At 38.5% G+C, this 26747-nt stretch overlaps 1 protein-coding gene, 1 non-coding gene and 1 pseudogene across 3 annotated transcripts in view; 2 read left to right on the top strand and 1 right to left on the bottom strand.

Annotated features, from left to right (window-relative positions):
- LOC125153539 (zinc finger protein 420-like) overlaps positions 1-26747 on the bottom strand; it is a 58808-nt gene that overhangs the window by 3850 nt on the left and 28211 nt on the right. Inside the window, exons 2-4 of one of the 2 annotated variants that reach the window (XM_047836790.1) lie at positions 17908-17975; positions 16408-16534; positions 16031-16126 (exon numbers count right to left, since the gene is read on the bottom strand). In XM_047836790.1, the coding sequence (XP_047692746.1) occupies positions 16031-16126; positions 16408-16534; positions 17908-17916 (232 nt within the window). In that variant the 5' untranslated portion in view covers positions 17917-17975. The remainder of the gene's footprint in view (positions 1-16030; positions 16127-16407; positions 16535-17907; positions 17976-26747) is intronic. The other variant, XM_047836791.1, reaches the window with a different exon arrangement.
- Positions 11402-12135, top strand: LOC125153612 (10 kDa heat shock protein, mitochondrial-like; annotated as a pseudogene).
- On the top strand, positions 23681-23787 carry LOC125153869 (U6 spliceosomal RNA). The gene has a single exon (XR_007147610.1). It is a non-coding gene; the product is annotated as a U6 spliceosomal RNA (small nuclear RNA).

Here is a 26747-nt window from a genome sequence, read left to right as displayed (position 1 = left end):
TGTTTACAGAAATGGGTAAACTGTACAGTATGTGAAATATATCTTAATAACGTACTTTTAAAAAACTACAGAGATGCTATTTCTTACCTCTTGGAATAGGGCATTTCCAAATGTGACATCAAATACTATTAGCAAGACTGTAAGGAAATTGGTACTTATAGACATTACTAGTAAGAATATGAATGGTACAAAGGAACCTATGAAAGGAAATACAGCAGTATTTAGCATAATTACATATATCTTTTGATCTAACAACTCCACTTCTGTGAAATCAATCCCAAAATTGCCCTAACAAAATGTCAAAAACATGATGCACAAAAACTGAAGCACAATGTGTTAAAGCAAGAGATAAAAAATAATCTAATTGGGGGTGCCCGGGTGGCTCAGTTAGTTGAGCATCCAACTTTGGCTCAGGTCATGATCTCACAGTTTGTGAGCTCAAGCCCCACGTCGGTTCCGGTGACAGCTCAGAGCCTGGAGCCTGCTTTGGATTCTATGTCTCCCCCTCTCTCTGTCCCTTCCCCACTTGTGCGCACGCTCTCTCTCTCTCTATCTCAAAAATAAATAAACATTAAAACAATTTAAAAACTATAACCCAATTGTCTATTAGATGACTGATGGAAGTAATTCATGGTATACCCACATCACAAAGTACTATGCAGCAGTTAAAAAAGGGGAATATATTAATATGAAATGCTGTTTACATACATTATTAATTGCGAGAAAATGTGTATGCGAGAAAAGCATGTATAGTTATGCCTTTTCTCTTAGGAAGAAAGGGAGAAGAGTAAGTATGCATGTATAAAGTACATTTGCTTTTATTTTTTTAAAGGGGGGATGGATTGCAGGGTGAAGAAGGAATAAGTGGGGGGGGGCAAGGATAGAAGACCTCTTTCAATACAACTTGTTTTGTAAATTTCATTTTGGAGCTACATAAATATTTTCTGTTATTATAAAACAAATTATAACAACCACAGCGTAAAAGTGGAAAATACTGAATTAAGAAAACAACACTATTTACAATTGTTGGAATAACCAAAGAAATTATTTCAAAGAACTTTCAAATATAGTAATTTGACTGAAATATACATGGGGGAAAAAAAAGAATTGCCAAAACAATTGACTCAAACTGTTTTGAGTAACCATACTATTGGTAGTAATGCTGATCTTCTTTTAGAGACTTATATTTATAAGGTAGGATAAAATAAGTAATTATATGATATTCCAATCCTATAATTTTTAGTGTTCACGATAACTGGGAGTCTTAGCATGGGAGAAAATGGATACAGATATAAGATCATTAAAAGGGTTAAATAAAAACCCTATAATTAAGAATCTGAGGGGTGCCTGGGTGGCGCAGTCGGTTAGGCGTCCGACTTCAGCCAGGTCACGATCTCGCGGTCCGTGAGTTCGAGCCCCGCGTCGGGCTCTGGGCTGATGGCTCAGAGCCTGGAGCCTGTTTCAGATTCTGTGTCCCCCTCTCTCTCTGCCCCTCCCCCGTTCATGCTCTGTCTCTCTCTGTCCCAAAAATAAATAAATGTTGAAAAAAAAATTTAAAAAGAATCTGAATTGGAAATACTGGTATGAACTCATGCTATAGTTTACTTTGTTTTTTTTTTTTTAATTAATGCATTTTCTTAGAGCAGTCTTAGGTTTTAGGTTTATAGAAAAACTGACCAAAAGTCAGAGTTCTCTCTTTCCTTGCCACTCTCTTATTATTAATATCTTAATACTTTGCACTGGTGTAGTACATTTGTTATAACTGATGAAGCTTTATTGATATATTATTAACTGAATCCAATAGTTTACATTAGGGTTCACTCTTTGTGTTATAAAGTTATATGGGTGTTGCCAAATGCATAATGTCATGTAGTCACCATTACAGTATCGCACAGAATAGTTTACTTAAAAATCCCCTGTACTCCACCTAGTTATTCCTCCTCCCTCCCCAAATCCAGGCAACCACTGATTGCTTTCCCAACTCTAATATTTGCCTTTTCCAGAATGTGATGTAGTTAGAATCATAATATATGTAAACTCTTCAAACTGGCTCCTTTCACTTAACAAGACACTAAGCATTTTCATGGTCTCATGGTTTGATAGTTATTTTTCATTTCTGAATAATATTCCTTTGTATGGATTAACTACATTGTTTATCCAATTACTAAATGAAGGGCATCTTGGTTGCTTTCAAGTTTTGGCAATTATGAACAAGCTTCTATAAACTTATGTGCAGGTTTTTGTATGAACAAAAGTTTTCAATTTATTTGGGTAAATATCTAGGAGCACAATTGCAGGATCATATACCAAAACTATGTTTATTTTGTTTTGTTTTGTTTTTTTCAAGTTAGTTAACATACAGTGTAGTTGGCTTCAAGAGTAGAACCCAGTGATTCATCTCTTACATATGACACCCAATGCTCATCCCAAAAAGTGCCCTCCTTAATGCCTGTCACTCACTTAACCCACTCCCATCATCCCACAGTTTATTCTCTGTCTTTAAGAGTCTCTTATGTTTTGACTCCCTCTCTGTTTTTATCTTATTTTCCCTTCCCTTCCTCTATGTTCATCTGTTAAGTTTCTCAAATTCCACATGAGTGAAATCACATGTCTTTCTCTGACTGACTTGTTTCGCTTAGTATAATACCCTCCAGTTCTATCCACATTGTTGCAGATGGCAAGATTTCATGATTTTTCATCACCGCGTAGTATTCCATTGTGTGTGTGTGTGTGTGTGTGTGTGTATGTATGTATGTATGTATGTATGTATATATCACTATTCCATTGTATGTGGGTATGTATGTATGTATGTATGTATGTATTATGTATTACATCTTCTTAATACATTCATCGGTTGATGGGACATTTGGGCTCTTTCCATAATTTGGCAATTGTTGATAGCGCTGCATGTGCTCCTTCGAATCAGCATTTTTGTATCCTTTGGATAAATTCCTAATAGTGCAATTGCTGGGTCATAGGGTAGCTCTATCTTTAGTTTTTTTGAAGAACCTTCACACTGTTTTCCAGAGTCGCTGTACCAGTTTACTTTCTCACCAACAGTGTAAGAGGGCTTCCTTTTCTCCACACCCTTGCCAACATCTGTTGTTTCCTGAGTTGTCAATTTTAGCCATTCTGACTGGTGTGAAGTGATATCTCCTTATGATTTTGATTTGTATTTCCCTGATGATAAGCGATGCTTTACTTTTGTGTATGGTGTAAGAAAGTGGTCCAGTTTCCTTCTTCTGTATGTTGCTATGCAGTTCTCCTAGCACCATTTGCTAAAGAGACTGTTTTTTCCATTGGGTAATCTTTCCTGTTTTGTTGAAGATTGGTTGGCCATATATTTTGGGGTCCACTTCAGGGTTTTCTATTCTATTCCATTGATCCAGGTGTCTGTTTTTGTGCCAATACCATAGTGTCTTGATGATTATAGCTTTGTAGTACAGGTTAAAGTCCGGGATTGAGATGCCTCCAGCTTTGGTTTTTTCAACACTACTTTGGCTATTCAGGGTCTTTTGTGGTTCCATACAAATTTTAGGATTGTTTGTTCTAGCTCTGTGAAGAATGCTGGTGTTATTTTGATAGGGATTGCATTGAATGTATAGATTGCTTTGCGTAGTTATCGACATTTTAACAGTATTTATTCTTCCGTTCCATGAACATGGAATGTTTTTCCACTTGTGTCTTCTTCAATTTCTTTCATAAGTTTTCTACAGTTTTTGGTGTACAGATCTTTCACCTTGTTGGTTAGATTTATTCCTAGGTATCTTGTGGGTTTTGGTGCAATTGTAAATGCGACTTATTCCTTACTATCTTTCTGTTGCTTCATTATTGGTGTACAGAAATGAAACCGATTTCTGTACACTGATTTTATATCCTGTGAATTTACTGAGTTCCCATATCAGCTCTAGTAGTTTTTTGGTGGCATCTTTCAGGTTTTCCATGTAAAGTATCATGTCATCTGCAAAAAGTGAAAGTCTGACTTCTTTGCCAATTTGGATGCCTTTTATTTGTGTTATCTGATTCCAACACTAGTTGAACAATAGTGGTAAGAGTAGACATCCCTGTCATGTTCCTGATCTCAGGGGAAAAGCTCTCAGTTGTTCCCCATTGAGGATGATACTGGCTGTGGACCTTTCATATATGGCTTTTATATTAAGGTATGTTCCTTCTATCCAGACTTTCTTGAGGGTTTTTATCAAGAAAGGATGCTGTATTTTGTCAAATGCTTTTTTCTGCATCTACTGACAGGATCATAAGGTTCTTATACTCTTTTTCATCGTTGTGATGTATCACACTGACTGATTTGCAAAATTGAACCTGCCCTGCAGCCCAGGAATGAATCCCACTTGATCATGGTGAATAATTTTTTTTTAAGTACTGTTGAATTCAATTCATCCAGATTCATCAGGGATATTGGCCTGTAATTGTCCTTTTTAGTGGGGTCTTTGTCTGGTTTGGGAATCAAGGTAATGCAGGCTTCATAGAATGAGTTTGGAGGCTTTCCTTCGATTTCTATTTTTTGGAACAGTTTGAGAAGAATAGGTATCACCTCTGCTTTAAATGTCTGGTAGAATTCCCCTGGGGAGTCATCTGGCCCAGGACTCTTATTTGTTGGGGGATTTTTGATAACCAATTCAATTTCTTTGCTGGTTGGACTACATTTAGTTTTGTAAGAATGTGTCAAACTGTCTTCCAAAGGGGCTGTACTATTTTGCATTCCCATCAACAATGAAAGAGAGTTTCTGTTGCCCTACATTCTTGACACTATTTGGAGCTGTCAGTGTCTTGGATTTTAGTCATTCTAAGAGACCTGTAGTTACATCCCATGGTTCTTTAAAAATGTGATACCCTGGGGTGCCTGGGTGGCTCGGTCGGTTAAGCGGCCGACTTCGGCTCAGGTCATGATCTCACGGTCCGTGAGTTCAAGCCCTGCTTCGGGCTCTGTGCTGACTGCTCAGAGCCTGGAGCCTGTTTCAGATTCTGTGTCTCCCTCTCTCTCTGTCCCTCCCCTGTTCATGCTCTGTCTATCTCTGTCTCAAAAATAAATGAACGTTAAAATAAATAAATAAATAAATAAATAAATAAATAAATAAATAAATAAATAAAAAAAAATGTGATACCCTGATGACATGATATCTGAATATCTTTTCATATACTTATTTGCCATGAGTTTATCTTCTCTAGTGAGGCATCAGTTCAGATCTCTTGGCCACATTTAAACTGGGTTCTTTTGTTATTGAGTTTCAAGAATTCTTTGTATATTTTATATATAAGTCCTTTACCAGGTACTGTCTTGCAAAGATTTTTCTCCCATTCTGTGATTTGCCTTTTCATTCTCATAACTGTCATTCACTCAGAAGTTTTTAATTTTAATGAAAACCAACTGTATCTTTTGTGTTCATGATTATAGTTTTAGGTGTTTATATAAAAACTCATTCTGAGCCCCAAATCACCTAGATTTTCCCCTCTGTTCTGAAGTTTTATAATTTTCATTTTACATTAAGGACTATGATCTATTTTGAGTTAATTTCTGTGAAAACGTATGACATCAATATTGAGATTTTTTTTTAAGTGTGTATGTTCAGTTGTTCCAGTAACATTTGTGAAAAAGACTATCCTTTCTCCATTGGATTGCCTTTACTCCTTTGTCAAGGATCAGCTGAGTATATTTGTATAAGTCTGTTTCCGGGCTTTCTATTCAGTTCCAAGGATGCATTTATTCTTTCACCAATAATACAATGCCATCCTGATTCCTATAGCTTTATGGGAATTCTTGAAGTCAGGAAGTTAAGTTTGTCTCTCATTTCCTGCATACTACAGTCTTCTTTTTATTCTTTTCACTTCTTTTAGTTGACTTTTGTAGAGAAATATTTATATTCCTTTCTCATTCCTTTTATGTACAGTTGACCCTTGCACAATAAAGGGGTTTAAAGGTAACAAATGCCCAGTCAAAAATCTGCATATGACTTTTCACACCCTCAAAACTTAACTAATAGCTCACTGTTAACCAAAAGCTTTAATGATAACATAAGCAGTTAATTAACACATATTTCATGTTATATGTATTATATACTCTATTCTTTGTTGTTTATTTATTTATTCTCAGAGAGAGAGGGAGAGAGAGCAAGAGCGGGTGAGGGGCAAAGAGAGACGGGGAGAGAGAATCCCAAGCAGGCTCCATGCTGTCAGTATGGAGCCCGACATGGGGCTTGATCCAACGAACGGTGAGATCATGACCTAAGCTGAAATCAAGAGCTGGACGCTCAACTGACTGAGGCACCCAGGGGCCCCAATATACTCTATTCTTACAATAAAGTAAGCTAGTGAAAAAAAAATTATTAAGAAAATCATAAGGAAAAGAAAATACATTTATGGTACTATACTTTAAAAACTACACATATAAATGGACCTGCACAGTTTAAACCCATGTTGTTCAAGCGCCAACTGGATCTTCTTTTGTGTATGGCTATTTTCGTTGTTATTACTGGGGGAGGGTTACATTTAATGTCCTAAAGTTATAACTCTTTTTTTTTTTAATTTTTTTTTAACATTTATTTATTTTTGAGACAGAGAGAGACAAAGCATGAACGGGGGAGGGGCAGAGAGAGAGGGAGACACAGAATCGGAAGCAGGCTCCAGGCTCTGAGCCATCAGCCCAGAGCCCGACGCGGGCTTGAACCCACGGACCGCGAGATCATGACCTGAGCCGAAGTCCGACGCTCAACCGACTGAGCCACCCAGGCGCCCCAAGTTATAACTCTTTAATTTGAATTTATACCAGCTTAATTTCAATAACATACACTTAATTTCAATAACACTACTCCTTTATGTCTCAGTCCCCACCCCCTGTGATTGTCAATGTCACAAAATTACATCTTTATACATTTGTGCCAAAAAACAAACTCAGTCTCTTAAAGTATTAGTTACTCCAATTAAGTAGAAAACAAGATTTGGAGCTACAAACCAAAGTTACCAATAATACTAGCTTTTAGACTAACATTGTGGGGTTTTGTTTGTTAACTTTATCAGTCTCTTAAATGACGCAGAAGAGAAAAAGTAGTTACAAGCTATTGTTACAATAATAGCTTTTATAATTGCTCATCTATTTACCTTTATTGAATTCTGTATTTCTCTATATGGCTTCTAGTTACTGTCTAGTGTCCTTTTATTTCACCTTGCAAGAATCCCTTAAACATTTCTTGCAGAGGAGGTAAGGTAAAGTGGTCACAAACTCTCTTGGCTTTTATCTAAAAATGTCTTATTTTATCCCTTTTGAAACACAGTTTTCTTGGATATAGGATTCTTGGTTCACAGTTTTTGTCTTTTAGCACACTGTATATATATATATATATATATATATATATATATATATATATATATAGGCCCACTACCTTCTGATCCCTAGTGTTTCTGATGAGAAATCTGATCATCTTACTGAGGATCACTGTGTATAATTATTTGCTACTCTCTTGTTGCTTTCAAGATTGTCTTTGACTTTTGAAAGTTTGATTATAATGCATCTTGGTACAGATGTCTGAGTTCATCCTACTTTAGTTTGTTGAGCCTGTATGTTTATATTTACATCTTTCATAAAATTTGGGAAGTTTTTCAGCTATTGTTACTTCAAATGTTGTCTCTTTCTGCTCTTTCTGCGACTCCCAAAATACATATGTTTAGCTGCTTGATGCTGTCCCACAGGTCCTATAGGCTCTGTTCACTTTCCTTCTACTTTTTTTTTCTTTCTAATCCGCAGACTAGATACTTTCTATTGTCCTATCTTCAAGTGCACTGATTCTTTCTGCCTTCTCAAACCTGTCTTTGAATCCCTCTAGTGAATTTTTCATTTGGGTTCTTGTACTTTTTAGTTCCAGAACTACTTCTTGGCATCTGCTTAGGTTTTCTAGTTCTTTATTGGTTTTTGTTTTGTTCATATACAGTTTTAGTGACTTTATCCACATCTTCCTTTAGTTGTCTATCTTTAAGACGGTTGTTTTACAGTCTGTCTGGTATATATGCCATCAGGTCTTTTTCCAGAACAGTTTCTGTTGGTTTATTTTTTTCCTTTGAATGGGCCATATTTTCCTGTTTCTTTGTATGCCTTGCGATTTTTTGCCACAATACTGGACATTTTATACAATTCTTTCTTTTTTACGTTTATTTATTTATTTTGAGAGAAATAGAGAGAGAGAGAGGGAGAGAGAGAGAGGGAGAGAGAGAATGGGTGGGGTAGGGACAGAGAGAGAAGGAGAGAGAGAACTCTAAGCTTAGTACAGAGCCTGACACAGAGCTCAAACTCACAAACTGTGAGATCACGACCTGAGCCAAGATCAAGAGTTGAATTCTTACCCACCTGAACCACCCAGGTGCACCCATTTTATACAATTCTAAGTAACTCTAGAAATCAGATTCTCTCCCTCCCTCAGGGTTTGACAATTTATGTTACTATTGTTGTTTTGATTGTTGTAGGCTTCTGTGCTGAGGACCACACGCAGGTATAAACTTAAGGTCTTCTCCAGTCTTTTCTGGGCTTTTCTCTGGGTATGCATGGTCACTTTCTAATTTTCTCTAGATATGCCACTGTTTTTGAATGTCCTAGTCTTTAATATCTGGCTCCCAAATGGGAAAGAAAAAAATGAACAAGGTGAAAAAATGGTGCCAGCCCTTCAAGCCGTCCCCTGGAAGTCACTTCAGCCAGAAGGGGAGGGACTTAGAGCAAATGGGGAGGTGCAACAATGGCCACTTCCACTTTGTCTACAACTCTGTGATCAGGACATTGTTAGGAAACATGTTGGGGAAAGTCAATATTGTAGACTTGTCAATTTTCTCCCAAAATGATTTGTAGAGTCAATGCAATCTTAATCAAAATCCCAACACATTTGAAGGGAGAAGGCTGTCAACCTAATTAGAAAGACATAAGACCATGAATGGTCATACCATTCTTAAAGAGAAGATGAAAATATTTTAAAAGCAACTATAATTAAAAGCAACTATAATTAAAACTATGTGGTATTATCACAGGGCTTAAATATACGAAGTCCAGAAATATGCCCACATAAAAAAGGAAATTATATTTGATAAAAGTAGCATTTCGTGGGGAGAGAAAATAAACTTTACAATCAATCTTGCCAAGACAACTAGAAAAACTAGACCCCTATTTCACACACCATGAGAGAAGTCAACTATAGGTAGGATGAAAACCTCAATGTGAAAGGAAACATTAAAAATCTTTTTAAGGGGTGCCTGGGTGGCTCAGTCGGTTGAGGGTCCGACTTCGGCTCAGGTCACGATCTCACAGTTCATGAGTTCAAGCCCTGCATTGGGCTATGTGCTGACAGCTCAGAGCCTGGAGCCTGCTTCGGATTCTGTGTCTCCCTCTCTCTCTCTGCTCCTCCCCTGCTCACACACTGTCTCTCTCTCAAAAATAAATAAAGGTTAAATTTTTTTTTAAATCTTTTTAAAAATAATTATATAGAAGAATATATTAATGAATTAAAGGTATAGAAGGATATTTTTTAATAGCTCACAAAAAATATCCATCATAAAGGAAAAGATTGATAAATTCTACTACTTTAAAATTAGGAACTTTTATTCATTGAAAGATTCTAGAAAAAGGGTGAAAAGTCAAGGCACACAGCAGAAGATACCTAAAACACAAATATACTACCTATAAAAATAAAAAACCCATCTAATCAGTAACAGAAAGATTAACAATCCAGTAGAAGAATAAGCCAAAAATACGAACAGGAATCTACAAAAGAAAAGTTCCAAATGGCCAATAAATATATTAAAAAACAGCCCATTAGCAATCATTAGTAATCAGGGAGATGGAAATAAAATTCTAATGACAGATACAAGCTGAGTAGATAGGCAGATATTTTTAAATCTGACAACATTATGTGTGGTCAAGGATGTGGTACAGACTCTCATATACTATTGATAGGGACTGGGCACTGGTACAATTACTTCAGAACACAGTTTGGCAGTAAAATCAAAGATACACATATCTTTTGACCCAGCACTTTCACTCTTAGAATATCTATCTAAGATAGAGATTCCAGAGAACCTCATGCTCAGGTATATGAGTAAACATACCAAGTGACATTTATAGCATCAATATTTATAAACAGCCCAAATTAGAAATGACCTACATTTTAGCCAAGAATATACTAAAAATTAATAACCAAGAGTTAATTCTGGTATATTCAAACAATGGAATTCTTATAAAAATGAATGAACTAGAGCTACCTTTGGATGACTCTCACAAATACAGTATTGAATAAAAGGAGCCTGACACAAAAGAATATGTACAATATGACCCCACTCACCTAAATCCTAAAATGGGCAAAACTAAACAATACATTTTAGACCTGTATACCTAAGTCACAAATATATATACTCCTAGGGTGTTTCTGGAGTGATGGCAATGTTCTGTTTCTTGTCATGGGTGGTTGTTAATCAAACTGTACATATGTTTTATGTACTTTCCCATATATTTCACTATAAAAATAGGTTTTTTAAAGTTTATTTATTTATTTTGAGAGAGAGAGAGAGAGAGAGAGAGAGAGAGAGAGAGAGAGCGTGCACATGCATGCAAGCAGGGAAGGGACAGAGAAAGGGGGAGAGAGAAAATCCCAAGCAGGGCTCTATCTCATGAACTGTGGTATCATGACCTGAGCCCAAATCAAGAGTTGGATGCTTAACCAACTGAACCACTCAGGCACCCTTAAAAATAGATTTAAAAAAATCATATGGCTGATAGTGTTACTTGTTCTAAATGTTAGCAATATTCCCTAAATAAAAATTCTATAAGTAAGAACACTGGATTCCCCTAATGCTCCCTGTGAGGGTCCAGGGCAAATTTGGAACCTGACGCTTATATTCTTCTCCTTTCAACTAAAACAGTTTGAGTTGGCCCAGTGTGGTAGAACAATAAGTGAAGGGATGCTAATCCATACAAAGAATTAGACTAAGAGATAACAAGACTATTAAATGAATCTGGCACCAATTAGAGATCAAAGGGATTATTCTATGTCTAAAGTATGAAATGTGTTATAATCTAATTTTTTTTTAATTTTTTTAATGTTTACTTATTTTTGAGACAGAGAGAGACAGAGCATGAACGGGGAGGGTCAGAGAGAGAGGAAGACACAGAATCTGAAACAGGCTCCAGGCTCTGAGCTGTCAGCACAGAGCCCAATGCAGGGCTTGAACTCATGGACCTCGAGATCATGACCTGAGCCGAAGTCGGACGCTTAACCAACTGAGCCACCCAGGTGCCCCACGATCTAATTTTTTAAAATAAGACATTTCTGGTTCACATGGCCTGGGGGTTGGACTGCAGGTCTCCTTGCAGTGGCGGCATCTCCAGAGCAGAGTAGGAACTGCGGCAGCTGGAGTCATGGCAGGACAAGTGTTTAGAAAGTTTCTTCCCCTTTTGACCGAGTTTTAGTTGAAAAGAGTTGCAGCCAAAACTGTAATCAAAGGTGGTATTATGCTTCCAGAAAAATCTCAAGGAAAAGTTTTGCAAGCAACAGTAGTAGCTATTGGATCAGGCTCTAAAGAAAGGGTGGAGAGATTCAACCAGTCAGTGTGAAAGTTGGAGATAAAGTTCTTCTCCCAGAATATGAAGCACCAAAGTAGTTCTAGATGACAAGGATTATTTCTTATTTAGAGATGGTGACATTCTTGGAAAGTATGTGAACTGAAATAAATCATTATTGAAATGGCATAAAGTGAAGGCACCCATTCCAGTGAAGCTGTGAAATCTTTCATCATGTAAATAATTTTCATGTCTCTTTTTTATAATAAACTAATGGTGTCCAAAAATAAATAAAATAAGCAATTTCTGGGGCATGCTATAAAACTATCCAGGGAGGAAGAGAAAAGGCACTCAGCAATGGCTATAACTGTAGCTGAAGAGGCAAGGGAGAATGGGAGGTAAGGAAGTATAGGTAATTCATGGCCATCAAGGAGAGCAGAGTAAAGGAATGGAAAATGTAACATCAAGCACAATTTTTTAAAAATATGGAAGACATTACACTATGTGGGTTGAAGTGGTAGTATAAGAATAAGTCAGTTGAAAAGTTTAAAAAAAGCTGTCAGAGAGAGTGAATGTTTGAAACAGATTTTGGGCTGGTTTATGTATCAAGGTTTGTATACAAGGTTTATGTATCAGGGTGTGAATAAATGAAGGAATTTGGAAGAGAAAGATAATTTGAAATGAGATTAACGAATTGAGAATTAAGATGTATTATTATAAGGATGCTGAGATCACCAACAATGGTGACCGGTGTAGTGGAGGAGAGAAAGTTAGTGGGCAAAGTGTTTTGATCTTTAGTCTACTCAAGGAGAGGAAATTGGTAAATAATAGAACAAGAATACCTGGTGGGTGGTTCAGTCTTTAAAGTGCTTTAAAGGAGCTGGGGGCTTTGATAATGGAAAATAATGGACTGTGAGGGAAGAAAAAACAAGAACCATTAGCAAGTGCTTTAAGGGAAAGCTGTATATTCATGGCATGGCTAAAGTGTTCATTTGAAGACAAAAGGTGAAAGGAATATTAAAACATGCTGAGGATAATATGGGATATTTCTTATAAAGTTTCAAACAGTAAGGTGGAAAAGATTTGGGTGTTAAGAAAAGAGTGGGGAATGAAATCCAATTGGGAGACATATAGATCTGGATGAGATAAGAGTTCAGCTGATGATTGATGCCCTGGAAAGACTGGACTTCTGGACCTGAGTGAAGTAACTGAAGATGTAAGACAAATTGGAATTGGTCCTAAATAACCTCTTAGGAGAAGGTGGATAATTTTGCTAATGGAAATTGGTTTCTATGAAGACAGTTCTAGTGGTAAGAAAAATATTGCCATGTGAGTACAGGAAGTGATCTTGTTTCTCTTAAATTCTGCTGGAGGCCTGTATGGAGGGGATAATTTTCTTAAAAGCACATGAGATTTTTTTTAATATGAAATTTATTGTCAAATTGGTTTCCATACAACACCCAGAACAGCACATGAAATTTTGAAGGTTCACTTAAGTCAGAGGCACATAGAGCTCTGCAGATCTCCTTTACAGACAACAATGTATGGTGTTGCAGCCAAAGAGTTATGATCTTACTAGGATTACTATATTATAGAATTATAGCTTGGAAATTACCGTAAGAAAATCTGAAAGATCATTACTGAGAATGAGGTCAGGAAAGAATTCTCAGGATATAATGATATATAGGTTGAGCTCTAAAGAAGCATAGGAGTTAGGTGAGCAGAGTGAGTGATGTAAAGAGGTAGAGCACAGACACTAGATACATAGATACTAGATGTATCTGAGATAATGAATGAAGGCTACTGTGGCTGGAGTCTAATGAGAAAGGGGACAGGTAGCTAAGGAAGGGTTGTAAAACCTTTCAGGAGCTAGACTAGGTAGGGCTTTCTAGTTTTGATTTTATTGTTATGTGATCTGATTTATATTTTTTAAAAACATTACTCTCGGGGCGCCTGGGTGGCTCCGTCGGTTGAGCGGCCGACTTCGGCTCAGGTCACGATCTTGCGGTCCGTGAGTTCGAGCCCCGCGTCGGGCTCTGTGTTGACAGCTCAGAGCCTGGAGCCTGTTTCAGATTCTGTGTCTCCCTCTCTCTGACCCTCCCCCGTTCATGCTCTGTCTCTCTCTGTCTCAAAAATAAATAAACGTTAAAAAAAAAATTAAAAAAAAATAAAATAAAATAAAAACATTACTCTCTTGTGTCAAAACCATTTAGAAGGGTAGTGTAATACCCCAAATTAGAGACACTATAGGTTTAAAGTGTTGCTAGTGGATATTGTGAGAGCACACAGAATCAAGAGATATTTAGTTAGAAGAAATCTTCAGGAAAAACTTGATTGTATGGTAGTCACAGCATAGAGTAGCCCCTAGAATGTTTTCTAGCCTTCTGACTGGAGCTATTCACAAGCTTCTACTTTGAAATCTTCTGTCTGCACTTCAAAATGCAGCAGTGTAGTTTTTTCATTTCTCCTAATTTTCCTTCCATAAAAATGATCTCTTATTGAGAACTTAGTATAATGTAATTGTATTCAGTATTCCAAATCTTCTCAACAATCTTATCAGTCTGGTAAAGTAATGTGCTTAAGACAAAAGCTGGCATTAAAACTGTGGTCTAAGTGATTCCAGTTCTTCCAATCATTCCGTATACTAAATTCCCTCCCATTTCCCTTCTCTTCCCTTCTATCTGAACCAATCTACAGCTTTCTTTTCCCTCATTACCAAATCCAGTGATCAATTCTGAGTCCTCAACTTACTCATGTTCCCTGATATGAAAGATGCTGCCCTTTCGTAAATACCTTTTTCCACTTGGCTTCTGAGATACTACATTGTCTTTATTTTCCTATTAGCTCACTAGCTATTCCTTCTCAGTCTCCTTTGCAGAATCTTCCCCTTCTTTCTAACTAAAATACAGAGTGGATTAGGGTTTTTCTCTTTTTTAACTATTATATAACTTCATAAATTATTTCTCCTAAGTTTTAAATTCTATTTATATGTATATTATTTCTTTCCAGGTCATTTCTTGATTTCTTCCGATTTCTAATAGATATCCCTAAAGTATCATGAACAAAACAGAACTCTTGAATACCTGTCTTTCCTAACAAAGAAAAAGATGTTCAGTTGCTCAGGCATAAATCTAAGAAGTTATTCTGGATTTCTCTTTCATCATATACCACTTCCAATTAATTAGCAAGAGGTACTACCTTTAAAATCTGATCAGAATCTGGGGTGCCTGGGTGGCCCAGTCGGTTAAGCGTCCGACTTTGGGTCAGGTCATGATGTTGCAGTTCTTGGGTTCAAGCCCCATGTCAGCTCTGTACTCACGGCTCAGAGCCTGGAGCTTCCTTCCGATTCTGTGTCTCCCTCTTTCTCTGCCCCTCTCAGCTAACTCGCTCTCTCTCTCTCTCTCAAAAATGAATGAACATTAAAGAAAACTTTTTTAAAAATCTGATCTGAATCTGACTCTTTCATGTCACCTTTACTTATAAGCTACTGCCCTCATCTAAACCACCATAATTTCTAATGTGGACTAAAAATGGCTTTCCAACTGGTCTTCCTGCTTCACTCTTGCTCCCATTTTATTTTCTATACAGTATCCAGAGTAGTCTTTGAAAATAACAAGTTCAGTCACATAACTCCCCTGCTCGAAATAATTCTTACCGTACTTTCAACATAATCCCAATTCTCCATCATGGCATACAAGTCGCTGCATGACCCAGCCCCACCTCCTCTCTCAGCTCATTTTCAATGTTTATGCTCCCTCACTCATCCCAGCCACACCTGTTTATCTGCTGATCCTTAAAAGCATCAAACTCATTCCTACCTCAGTTCCTTTGCAATTGCTAGTCTCTCTGCCTTACACACTCTTCTCTCAGAATTTGCACGACTTACTCCAGCACTTTAGTCATTTCTCTCCTCAAATGTCAGCATCTCAGAGGGCCATCCCTGACCACCCTCTACAAAACACCTCCTCCCATTACACCATTATTCTCCTCTGCTTGTTGTTTTACTTCATAACACTTATCACTCCTTCCTTCTACATTCTTATTTGTAACTATCTCTTCTGCTAGGAAAGAACAGATCTTTCCTAGGGATGGGGATAGGGAGTTTTTCTTGTTCACTCAAAACTTAGACCATAGAGGGTATTTTTAAAAAAATATTTGTTAGATAAAGGCGCATACAGGTTTCACTGGATCAAAAATACAGGTAAAATTGTTATCACAGGAGAAGAAGGAAGGCTTTTCCCTGTTTGAAAATATAGGTGAATATGAAAGAAAAGCAAGGAAGTGGTAATTCGGGTAAAAAAGGGGTTTCCTTTGGTAACTGATGCTAAAACAGTTTTACCTTCCAGCGTTCAAGCTTTTACTCCACATGCCTTGGTTTGATCTTTGAGGAGAACTGTTCAGCTAATATCTCAAAGTTGTAGCCAATGAATTAAGCGATTTGACTGTTCTCCACAATGGCCTCCCCTTGTTTGACCATCTCTTACTCACCTGAACTCTGACTTCTTGTCACATCCTGTACAACCTTCCAGGGCTCTTTCCCTTGTTTCAATAAGGAAAGTACATCTGTCTTAGAAATGGAAAATCCTGCTTATAAGAATGGAAATAGATATGGTTATACTCTGCTCATCCAAAATAAAATTGAACCCCTGTTCATAAAGGAAGAACATCTGAAGAATACAGAAAGATTCACAGGAAGATTATCTGAAGAATAGAGATGATTAAGGTACTCAATGGAGCTGCCCATTTTAAAGTCTACAAGCAATAAATTACTTAGTTGGGAACAGGGATCTGAAATTCATCTAGGTACTTAAGACATTTCCTGAATTTCACAAAGATTGAAGTTGAATTATTGGGACCAAACTTACCCAGTGAGACCAGATTGTTATAGTTTTCCAACATCACATCTCTGTACAAATCCTTCTGTTCCAAGTCCAGGCATTCCCACTCCTCCTGAGAGAAGTCTATGGCCACATCCTTGAACAACACCAACCTCTGAAATGACAAGTCCAAGTGTTAATGGCAAAATAAAGAAAGTTTTTTTAGAAGTAATTGAGAGGAACACACACACACACACACACACACACACACACACACACACAAGTAATGAGAGGAAGAGAAAAGTATCACATAAAGGGGCCAAAACAGTGAGCAAATATATTACAGTTGGAAGCTTTCAGTGTGGGTAAGTAATAGAAAGGAAGTGAGTGTGAAATACAGAGTATTTAAACAATTCTGAACATTCCTATTACTTACTCTTATTCATAGCCTCTTGGGAATAGCAATGGGAATGAACAAAACCCAGGTAAGTACAGTTTTCTGATTAAATAGAATAATGTATGCTAGCACATAACACATGCAAATCCTCAAATAAACTCAAAGTTCCTTCCTCCCCTTTCCCTTTAAAGAATGAAAACAGAAAGAAAAGAAGAGAGGGAAAAAGAGAGGGCTGGAAGGAGAGGAGGAGGAAGACAAAAGAAAAAATAAATCTGATGGGCACATTCCAAAATGTCTTTTAAAATGTTTACCTTAGAAAATAAGATTTATATATAATTTCAGAATTTCTTTCCAAGTCAAGTTTCAGAATAATTTCGTAATAATATTCTTTCTTCCTAGCCCTGGAAAATCCTTTCATAGATAACATTTTTAGACTATGTAATATTCCATATTAAGATTGTCATCATTTTCATATTTTGCGGTAGTTTGCACTCTTCCTCTAATGATCTTCACAGCTATGTTTCTGAAATTCTCAATCATTTAATCATCTGGCTGATCATATTTACCACTTATCATTGCTCACTGTACACTTCTGCTTATTATAAGCAACAGAAAGCTAATGAAAGATGAGCTACACTCACACAGATGTGGCCCTTGGCTTCTACATACTATTTAATTCAAAATGGACCCTGTCAATGGTATTAATCACTGAGGTATTCCCTTACACAATTCTCTCTCTGTCCTCAATCCTACATTTGATCACATTACCAATCTTAAAATCACAGATTAGAACTCACCACATTCTGAGACTAACACCAATTTCCGTCTTAATCAATAAGAACATTCAGGTCAATGAGAAAGACCAAATTTTTCATGTGTAGTACCATCTCATCAAACCACATCCTGACTGGAGAGGTTCTATGCTTTCCTCAAATACATTTCCTGATTTGCAAATGTATCCCTAAAATATTGTTAGAGAAGTGGGGGGCAGTTGAGAAACACCTGGGACCCATTCTCATCATTCACTAGAAGGGGAGTGAGCAGGAGAGCACTCAGTAAAGCAGAAAGTCTGGAGATAAGGATACTGAATATTCATATCCCAAAAAACAGTGATTGTTTGAAATAAAGGGGAAGAAGAAACATGAACTCACACAAGGCATGACTTAGAATTTCAATTTATGAGTCCTCCTCTGGCTTCTTCTCATGGAGAAGTGCAGTCCTGAGAAGACAGGGGAGGGGAAAGGAAACCATGAAAAGAGGCCTACTTCTAAATGACTAAGTGAAGTATTTCTTCCCCTTTTCATGGCACCTGGTCCCTTCCACACCCCAACTTATATACTGAGAAGATCTTCAGAAGTTTTTTTTTGTTTTTTTATAAATATGAAATTTATTGTCAAATTGGTTTCCATGCAACACCCAGTGCTCATCCCAACAGGTGCCCTCCTCAATGCCCATCACTCACCCTCCCCTGCATCCCACTCCCCATCAACCCTCAGTTTGTTCTCAGTTTTTAAGAGTCTCTTATGTTTTGGCTCCCTCCTTCTCTAACCTCTTTTTTTTTTTCGTCCCCTCCCCCATGGTCTTCTGTTAAGATTCTCAGGATCCACATAATAGTGAAAACATATGGTATCTTTCTCCGTATGACGTATTTCACTTAGCCTAACACTCTCCAGTTCCATCCACGTTGCTACAAGAGGCCATATTTCATTCTTTCTCATTGCCATGTAGTATTCCATTGTGTATATAAACCACAATTTCTTCATCCATTCATCAGTTGATGGACATTTAGGCTCTTTCCATAAAAAGATCTTCAGAAGTTTAAACAATCTCATCCCTTCCCTAATTCCAGATAACAGAAATGTAGAAGAATTAATTTATGCTAAAGCAGTATCCAATCCCCATGATGTTGTTAGGGTTCTCTGACCTGGCCTGAATGGCTCATCTTTTACAGCCTAGGGAACCCTGATGCAAATTTATCTAAGTAGTACCCACCTGAAGGACACTGATGGGGCCCTCAGGCCTGGAAATGGTTATCTTTGTAGGCCAATTCCTTGAAAAAACACTTTCCACGACTAAGATCTGCCTCTTCCTCCCAGGTCTCAACACAGTAAATACCTCAGGTGCTTCCCTGGCACATTCTCACATTCATGTGCAAGAAGCATTCTGAATCCAAAGCATAGGTTTCATCCAGGCCACAGAAAGTGACATTACCCTCACCCAGTAACCAAGGAACAAATCCAAAGCATTCTCTAGCAGAAAACAACAGCCTGTTGCATGGAATCATGGCCTTAGCTGAAGTCAGGAATTCTGGAGGCAGCAGCTCTCTGTTATCTTGCCTAACATCATCCTGTCTCCCAATGTCAGACTAAAGATGGTTTGAAAAAGTACCTGTACAACAAATAATTTCATCAAGTGAAAAGTATGTGCTCAATGCCTTATACACATTAACACTTAATTGATCAGCAAACAGGTCTGTGAATTTAACCACCACTACAACCATTCTCCACCCCTATTAGGTCTAACATCTTTCTTGTATTCGTTTCTTTTTCTAACAGCTTTATTGATATATAATTCACATTTCATAAACTCATCCCTTTTTTTAAAAAATTTATTTGTTTTGAGAGAGAGCAAGTGGGAAAGGGGCAGAGAGAAGGAGAGAGAGATTGCCAAGCAGGCTCTGCTCTGACAGCATGCTCGAACCCACTAACTGTGAGATCATGACCTGAGTTGAAATCAAGAGTTGGACACTTAACTGAATGAGCCATCCAGGTGCCCCATAAATTCATCCTTTTAAAAATACAAGCTATAGGGGCGCCTGGGTGGCGCAGTCGGTTAAGCGTCCGACTTCAGCCAGGTCACGATCTCGCGGTCCGGGAGTTCGAGCCCGGCGTCAGGCTCTGGGCTGATGGCTCAGAGTCTGGAGCCTGTTTCTGATTCTGTGTCTCTCTCTCTGCCCCTCCCCTATTCATGCTCTGTCTCTCTCTGTCCCAAAAATAAATAAACGTTGAAAAAAAAATACAAGCTATAGGTTTTTATTATATTCACAGAGATGTGCAATCATTACCATTATCTAATTTTAGAGTATTTCATTATCCAAAAACAAAACCCATATGCATTAGCAATTACTTCCATTCTCATTTCCCCAGACCCTGACAACAACTAATCTATTCTGTCTATAAAATTGCCTACTCTAGATAGACATTTTGTATAAATTAAATTATATAATATGTGGTCTATTCTGGCTGGCTTCTTTCATATTATACATAGTATAATGTTTCAAGGTTCATCTATGTTTAGCATGGATGGGTACTTCATACCTGTATATTGCCAAACATTCCGTTGTATGGATACAACATCTTTTTTCCCCATTCATTAGTTGATGGACATTGCATTGTTTTCACTTTTGTTACTATAAATAATGTTATTAAAAACATTCAGGTACATGTTTCTGTGTGGAACACATTTCATTTCTCTTAGATATATACACTTAGGAGATTTGCTGGGTCATATTGTAACTGGTAACTCTATGTTTAACATCTTCAGGAACTGCTAAACTCTGTTCCAAAACAACTGCATCATCTTTCAATTCTGACAAAAATATGTCAAGTTTCCAATTTTTCCACATCCTCACCACTATTTGAGGTTATAGCCATTCTTATGAATTTGAAACAGTATGTCATTTTGATTTTGATTTGCATTTCCCGAATGATAATGAACACATTTATGTGTATATTGACCATTTCTATTCCTTCTTCAGAAAAATATGTATTCAAATTCTATGCTCATTTAAAAAATCTGATTGTCTTTTTATTGTTGCTCTGTAATAATTTCTCATATATTTTAAGATACAATGTTTTAATGAACATATAATGTGCACATTTTGGGCACCTTTTGTGGGCTATATTTTCACTTATTTCATGGTGTCTTTTGAAGATCAAAAGTTTTTAACTTTGATTAAGTCCAATTTATGTTATTTTTTCTCCTTTGGTTGTTTGTGCTTTTAGTGTCACATGAAAGAAACCATTGTCTAACCCAAGCAACAGAGATCTCCTTTGTTTTCTTCTAAGAGTTTTAAGGTTTTAGCTTATTGTTTTCTTTTTAAGCTTTTATTTAAATTCCAGTTAGGTAACACACAGGGTAGTATCAGTTTCAGATACAGAATTCAGTCATTCATAACTTATATACAACAGCCGGTGTGCATCACAACAAGTGCCCAAAACACCCATCACCCATTTACCCATCCCCCAATCTACCACCCCTATAGTAACCCTCAGTTTGTTCTCTATTGTTAACAGTCTGTTTTCTGATTAGCCTTTTTTCTTTTATACCCTATGTTCATCTGTTTTCTTAAATTCCACACATAAGTCAAATCGTATGGTATTTGTCTTTCTCAGACTTATTTCGCTTAGTATGATACATTCTAGCTGAATCCATGTTGTTGCAAAAGGAAACATCCCATACTTTTTTATGGCTGAGTAATATTCCATTGTATACATACACCACTTCTTTATCCATTCATCAGTGAATAGTCATTTGGGCTCTTTCCATAATTTGGTTAACGTTGATAATGCTGCTATAGACATTAGGATGCATGCATCCCTTCGAATCAGTATTTTTCTATACTTTGAGTAAATATCTAGTAGTGTACTGCTGGATGATGGTAGGGTAGTTCTATTTTTAACTTTTTGAGGAACCTCTACACTGTTTTCCAGAGTGGCTGCACCAGTTTGCATTCTCACCAACGAGAGTTCCCCTTTCTCTGCATCCTCGCCAACACCTGTTGTTTCCTGTGTTGTTGACTTTAGCCATTATGACAGATGTGAGGTGATATCTCATTATACTTCAGGTTTGTATTTCCTTAATGATCAGTGATGTTGAGCACCTTTACACGTGTCCCGCTAGCCATTTGTATCTCTTCTTTGGAAAAACGTCTATTCATGTCTTCTGCCCATTTCTTAACAGGATTTTTTTTTGGGGGGGGGGGAGGTGTTGAGTTTGGTAAGTTCTTCATGGATTTTGGATACTAAACCTTTATGAAATATGTCATTTATAAGTATCATCTCCCATTCCTAAGCTTGCCTTTCAATTTTGTTAATTGTTTCCTTCACTGTGTAGAAGCTTCTTATTTTGATGAAGTCCCGATAGTTTATTTTTGTTTCCCTTGCCTCAGCAGACATATCTAAGTAAGAAGTCGCCATGGTCAACATCAAAGAGGTTTCTGCCTGTATTCTCCTCCAGGATTTTGATGCTTTCCTGTTCCACATTTATGTCTTCCATTCACTTGAATTTATTTTTGTGTATGGTATAAAAAGTGGTCTGGTTTCATTCTTCTGCATGTTGGCATCCAGTTTTTCCAAAACCATTTGGTGAAGAGACTTTTTTCCATTGGATATTCTTTCTTGCTTTGTTAAAGGTTAATTGACCATATAGTTGTGGGTTCATTTCTGGTTTTTCTACTCTGTTCCATTGATCTACGTGTCTGTTTTTGTGCCAATATCATACTGTCTTGATCACTACAGCTTAGTGACAGGGTTTTCTTAGTTTATTTATTTAAGACAGAGTGAGCAACAGAGTGAGCAACAAAGAGAGCGCACATGAGCATGAGTAGGGGAGAGGCAGACACACACACACACACACAGAGAGAGAGAGAGAGAGAGAGAGAGAGAGAGAGAGAGAGAGGAGAATCCCAAGCAGGGTCCACACTGTCAGTGCAGAGCCTGATGCAGGGCTTGAACTCACATTCAAGAGTCAGACGCTTAATTGACTGAGCCACCCAGGCACCCCTGTAATATAATTTGAAGTCTTGAGTTGTGATGCCTCCAGCTTTGCTTTTCTTTTTCAAGATTGCTTTGGCTATTTGGGATCTTTTGTGGTTCCACACAAATTTTAGGATTGTTTGTTCTAGCTCTGTGAAAAATGCTGGTGATATTTTAATAGGGATTGCATTAAAGGTGTAGATTGCTTTGGGTATTATGGTGATTTTAACAATATTTGTTCTTCCAATACATGAATATGGCATATTTTTCCATTTCTTTGCATCATCTTCAATTTCTTTCATCAGTGTTCTATAGTTTTCAGAGTATAGACCATTTACTTCGTTTAGGTTTATTCCTAGGTATCTTATGGGTTTTGGTCCAATTATAAATTGGATCAATTTAATGATATCTCTCTCTGCTACTTCATTATTGGTATGAAAATGCAACAGATTTCTGTACATTGATTTTGTATCCTGCAACTTTGCTGAATTCGTATAACAGTTCTAGCAATTTTGTGTGTGTGGAATCTTTTGGGTGTTCTACATAGAGTATCATGTCATCTGCAAATAGGGAAAGTTTTACTTCTTCCTTGCTCATATGGATGCCTTTTATTTCCTTTTGTTGTCTGATTTCTGGGGTTAGGACTTCCAGTACTATGTTAAATAACAGTAGTGAGAGTGGACATCCCTATCTTGTTCACGACCATAGAGGAAAAGCTCTCAGTTTTTCCCCATTGAGGATGAGGACTCTGTGTCCCGCACATAGTGTAAAACCCTGACACCTGGGTTAAATTACTGAAAGTTACTAGTAAAACAGGGCAGTTTTATCCTTGACACTGTCAAGAAACCACAGTTAGGGGTTCCAGTCCAAGATGGCAAGGTAGGAAGAAGACCCTGAACTCATCCCTTCCACAGAATACATCCAATTACACCTATCATAGAGCAATTCCTCCTGAAGAAGACCTGACAAACAACTAAACAGATTCTGTACAACAAAATGCAGAGAGAACAGCACAAGAGAATAAGATAGATAGAGACATGGTGACAAAGGGAACTCCCACCCCTGATGCTGTGAACTGCAGTGGGAAGGGATAACACTGAAGGGCCAGGGAACAGATCCATCTGACGTTGCGCACAGGATAATCCAACTGCAGTTTAAGGGAAATGCTGTACTTGTTTTGGCAGCACATATACTAAAATTGGAATGATATAGAGAAGATTCAAATGGCCCCCACACAAGGATGATGTGAAGTTTCCATATTTTTAGTCTTGTTTCCTCTACTAAATTTACTGCAGTGAGAAAGAAGAGCTACATCAATAAATGCCATCTGGTCACTGTGAAAAAAAATAATAAAAAATAAAAGAGTAATGGGGCACCTGGGTGACTCAGTCGGTTGAGCGTCCGATTTCGGCTCAGGTCGTGATCTTGCGGCTTGTGAGTTCAAGCCCCGCGTTGGGCTCTGTGCTGGAAGTTCAGAGCCTGGAGCCTGCTTTGGATTCTGTGTCTCCCTCTCTCTGCCCCTCCCCTGCTTACACTCCGTCTCTCTCTCTCTCAAAAATAAATAAACTTAGGGGCGCCTGGGTGGCGCAGTCGGTTAAGCGTCCGACTTCAGCCAGGTCACGATCTCGCGGACCGTGAGTTCGAGCCCCGCGTCGGGCTCTGGGCTGATGGCTCAGAGCCTGGAGCCTGTTTCCGATTCTGTGTCTCCCTCTCTCTCTGCCCCTCCCCCGTTCATGCTCTGTCTCTCTCTGTCCCAAAAATAAATAAACGTTGAAAAAAAAAATTATAAAAAAAAAAAAACTTAAAAATAATAATAAAAAAATAAAAATAAAAGAGTAACTACTTTATAAAAGTAAGACCCAGAACACCAACAAATGGTAGAAAATCTTCTGGAACTCTCTCTGGGTCAAAGGGACTGGAAAGCAATAGGGTTTACACTCCCCTACGCACCTTGAAAAACTGGAGGAGGGTCCAGACACCAGAGCCAGCCTCCTTCAGTGAGCCCTGGGTGCCCTAGTCCACACCAGCCCCAGTTGTACTGGGGCACAGGGGGAAAAAAGCCTGGTTTAAAAGAACTAGCAAATAAAAAGTCCAGCCTTAAAATTCTGCCAAAAGGCAAGGATGCTGCTGGAACTGTCCCCACGTGGGAGGAGCTAATGGACAGTCTAAGTGCCCTACCTGTCTGCCACCTCAGTAAGCCCTAGGTCCCTAGCCCACACCAGCCCCAGCCATTCCACCAAGGTGGCCACAGAGTAATGCACACTAGGACACCAGTTAGTGCTCCCTACAGCTCCAGCCTTCATGCCAAGGTGACACAGGCACAAAGTACCCCAGAACACTGCAGGCCCACACCACTTTTGCCTCGGATGGCTTACCTACAGCATCCCCAGGGCAGAGAGCTCTGGAAACTCCTACCTGAGTTCGCTTTAGATTCAGCCAACCTGCCAGGGTGCCCCCTGCATAGTGTACCCTGGGAACTCCTGGCCCATGCCTGCATTGGTTCCCACCACTGTGCCAGGGCAAACCCTATGCTGCATACAGTGAGACACCCTAGCTTGCACCTAATTCAGGTTCAGTTATCCTGCCAGGTTGTCCTTAGTATGGAGAACCCTGGGACACTCCAACTTGTGGCCACGTCAGCTTCAACTGTTCTACCAGGACACATTTTGCATGGAAAGCCCAAGGACCCCATTGGGCTATGACTTGCCTTAACTCCAGCTACCCCTCTGGGGCACAGTCTGTACAGATTCCTGGAACACCCTGGTTTACACCCACATCAGCTTCAGCTATCCTGCCAGTATACCCTCTGCACAGAGCCCAGGGACCTCCCAGCCCACACACTGTCTCAGCTCCAGCTGCCCCACCAGGGCACCCCCAGCCCAGAGCACACTGGGATTTACTAGCCTGAACCCATTTCAGTTTTAGTTGCCCTGCCAGGACGCCCTCAGTGCTTAGAACCCTGGGAACATCTGGGCTGCACCCACTTTAGCCTTAACTGTCCTGCCAGGGTGCCCTCAGTTCTTAGAACCCTGAGACCCACCCCCACCCAGCCTGTACCCACTTCAGCTTTAGCTATTCTGCCAGAATGCCTGCTGCACAGAAAGCCCCAGGACCTTCCAGCCTGCACCCTGCCTCAGTTCTAGCCACCCTGCCAAGACACCCTCCCCACAGAGAGCCTTGTGACACCCTAGCTTGCACCCACGTTAGCCTTAACTGTCCTGCCTGGACAAGAGCTGTGTGGAGCATCCAGGGACCACACTGATCTGCACCCACTTCAGCCTTAGCTGTTCAGCCAGAATGCTCACTGCATGGAGGGGACTCCCAAGCCCATGCAAGCCACAATTCCAACCAGCCAGCAAAAGTCACCAAGCACACACAATCTATAAAGGGGACAACCATACACAAGACCATTCCTTCAAGTTTAAGTAGCTGTTCTGCCTAATCCATAGAAACAAACACAGAAAGTCAAGCAACATGGGGAGATAGACGAATATGCTCCAAAAGAAAGAACAAAACAAAACCTCATACAAGGAACTAAATGAATTGGAGATAAGCAATATGCCTGAAAAAGAATTTAAAGTAATGATCAAAAAGATGCTCACCCGGCTGGAGAGAAGAGTGGAAGAACTCAGTGAGATCTTCAATAAAAAGACAGGAAATATAAATAAGAACTAATCAGAGTTAAAGAATAGAATAAGTGAAATGAAAAACACACTAGAGGGAATCAACAGATTGGCAGATGCAGAAGAATCTACCAGCAATCTGGAAGACAGGCTAACAGAAAGCACTCAACTGAACAGCAAAAAAAGAATGGGGGAAAAATGAGGAAGTTTAAGGAATCTCTTGGATAACATCAAGCAAACAAACATTCACATTATAGGGGTCCCAGAAGAAGAGAGAAAGCTTATTTGAAGAAATAATAACTGAAAACTTCCCTAACACAAGGAAGGACAGCCACTCAGGCATCAAAATTAGCAAAGATGAAGTCAAGCTTTCACTTTTTGCAGATGACATGATAATATACATGGAAAATCCAATAGACGCCACCAAAAGTCTGCTAGAACTGATACATGAATTCAGCAAAGTTGCAGGATACAAAATCAATGTACAGAAATCAGTTGCATTCTTATACACTAATAATGAAGCAACACAAAGACAAATAAAGTAACTGATCCCATTCACAATTGCACCAAGAAGCATAAAATACCTAGGAATAAATCTAACCAAAGATGTAC

Source organism: Prionailurus viverrinus, chromosome E2 (genome assembly GCF_022837055.1).
Source record: "Prionailurus viverrinus isolate Anna chromosome E2, UM_Priviv_1.0, whole genome shotgun sequence".
NCBI classification, from domain to species: domain Eukaryota; kingdom Metazoa; phylum Chordata; class Mammalia; order Carnivora; family Felidae; genus Prionailurus; species Prionailurus viverrinus.
This window is presented reverse-complemented; position numbering and strand designations above follow the sequence as displayed.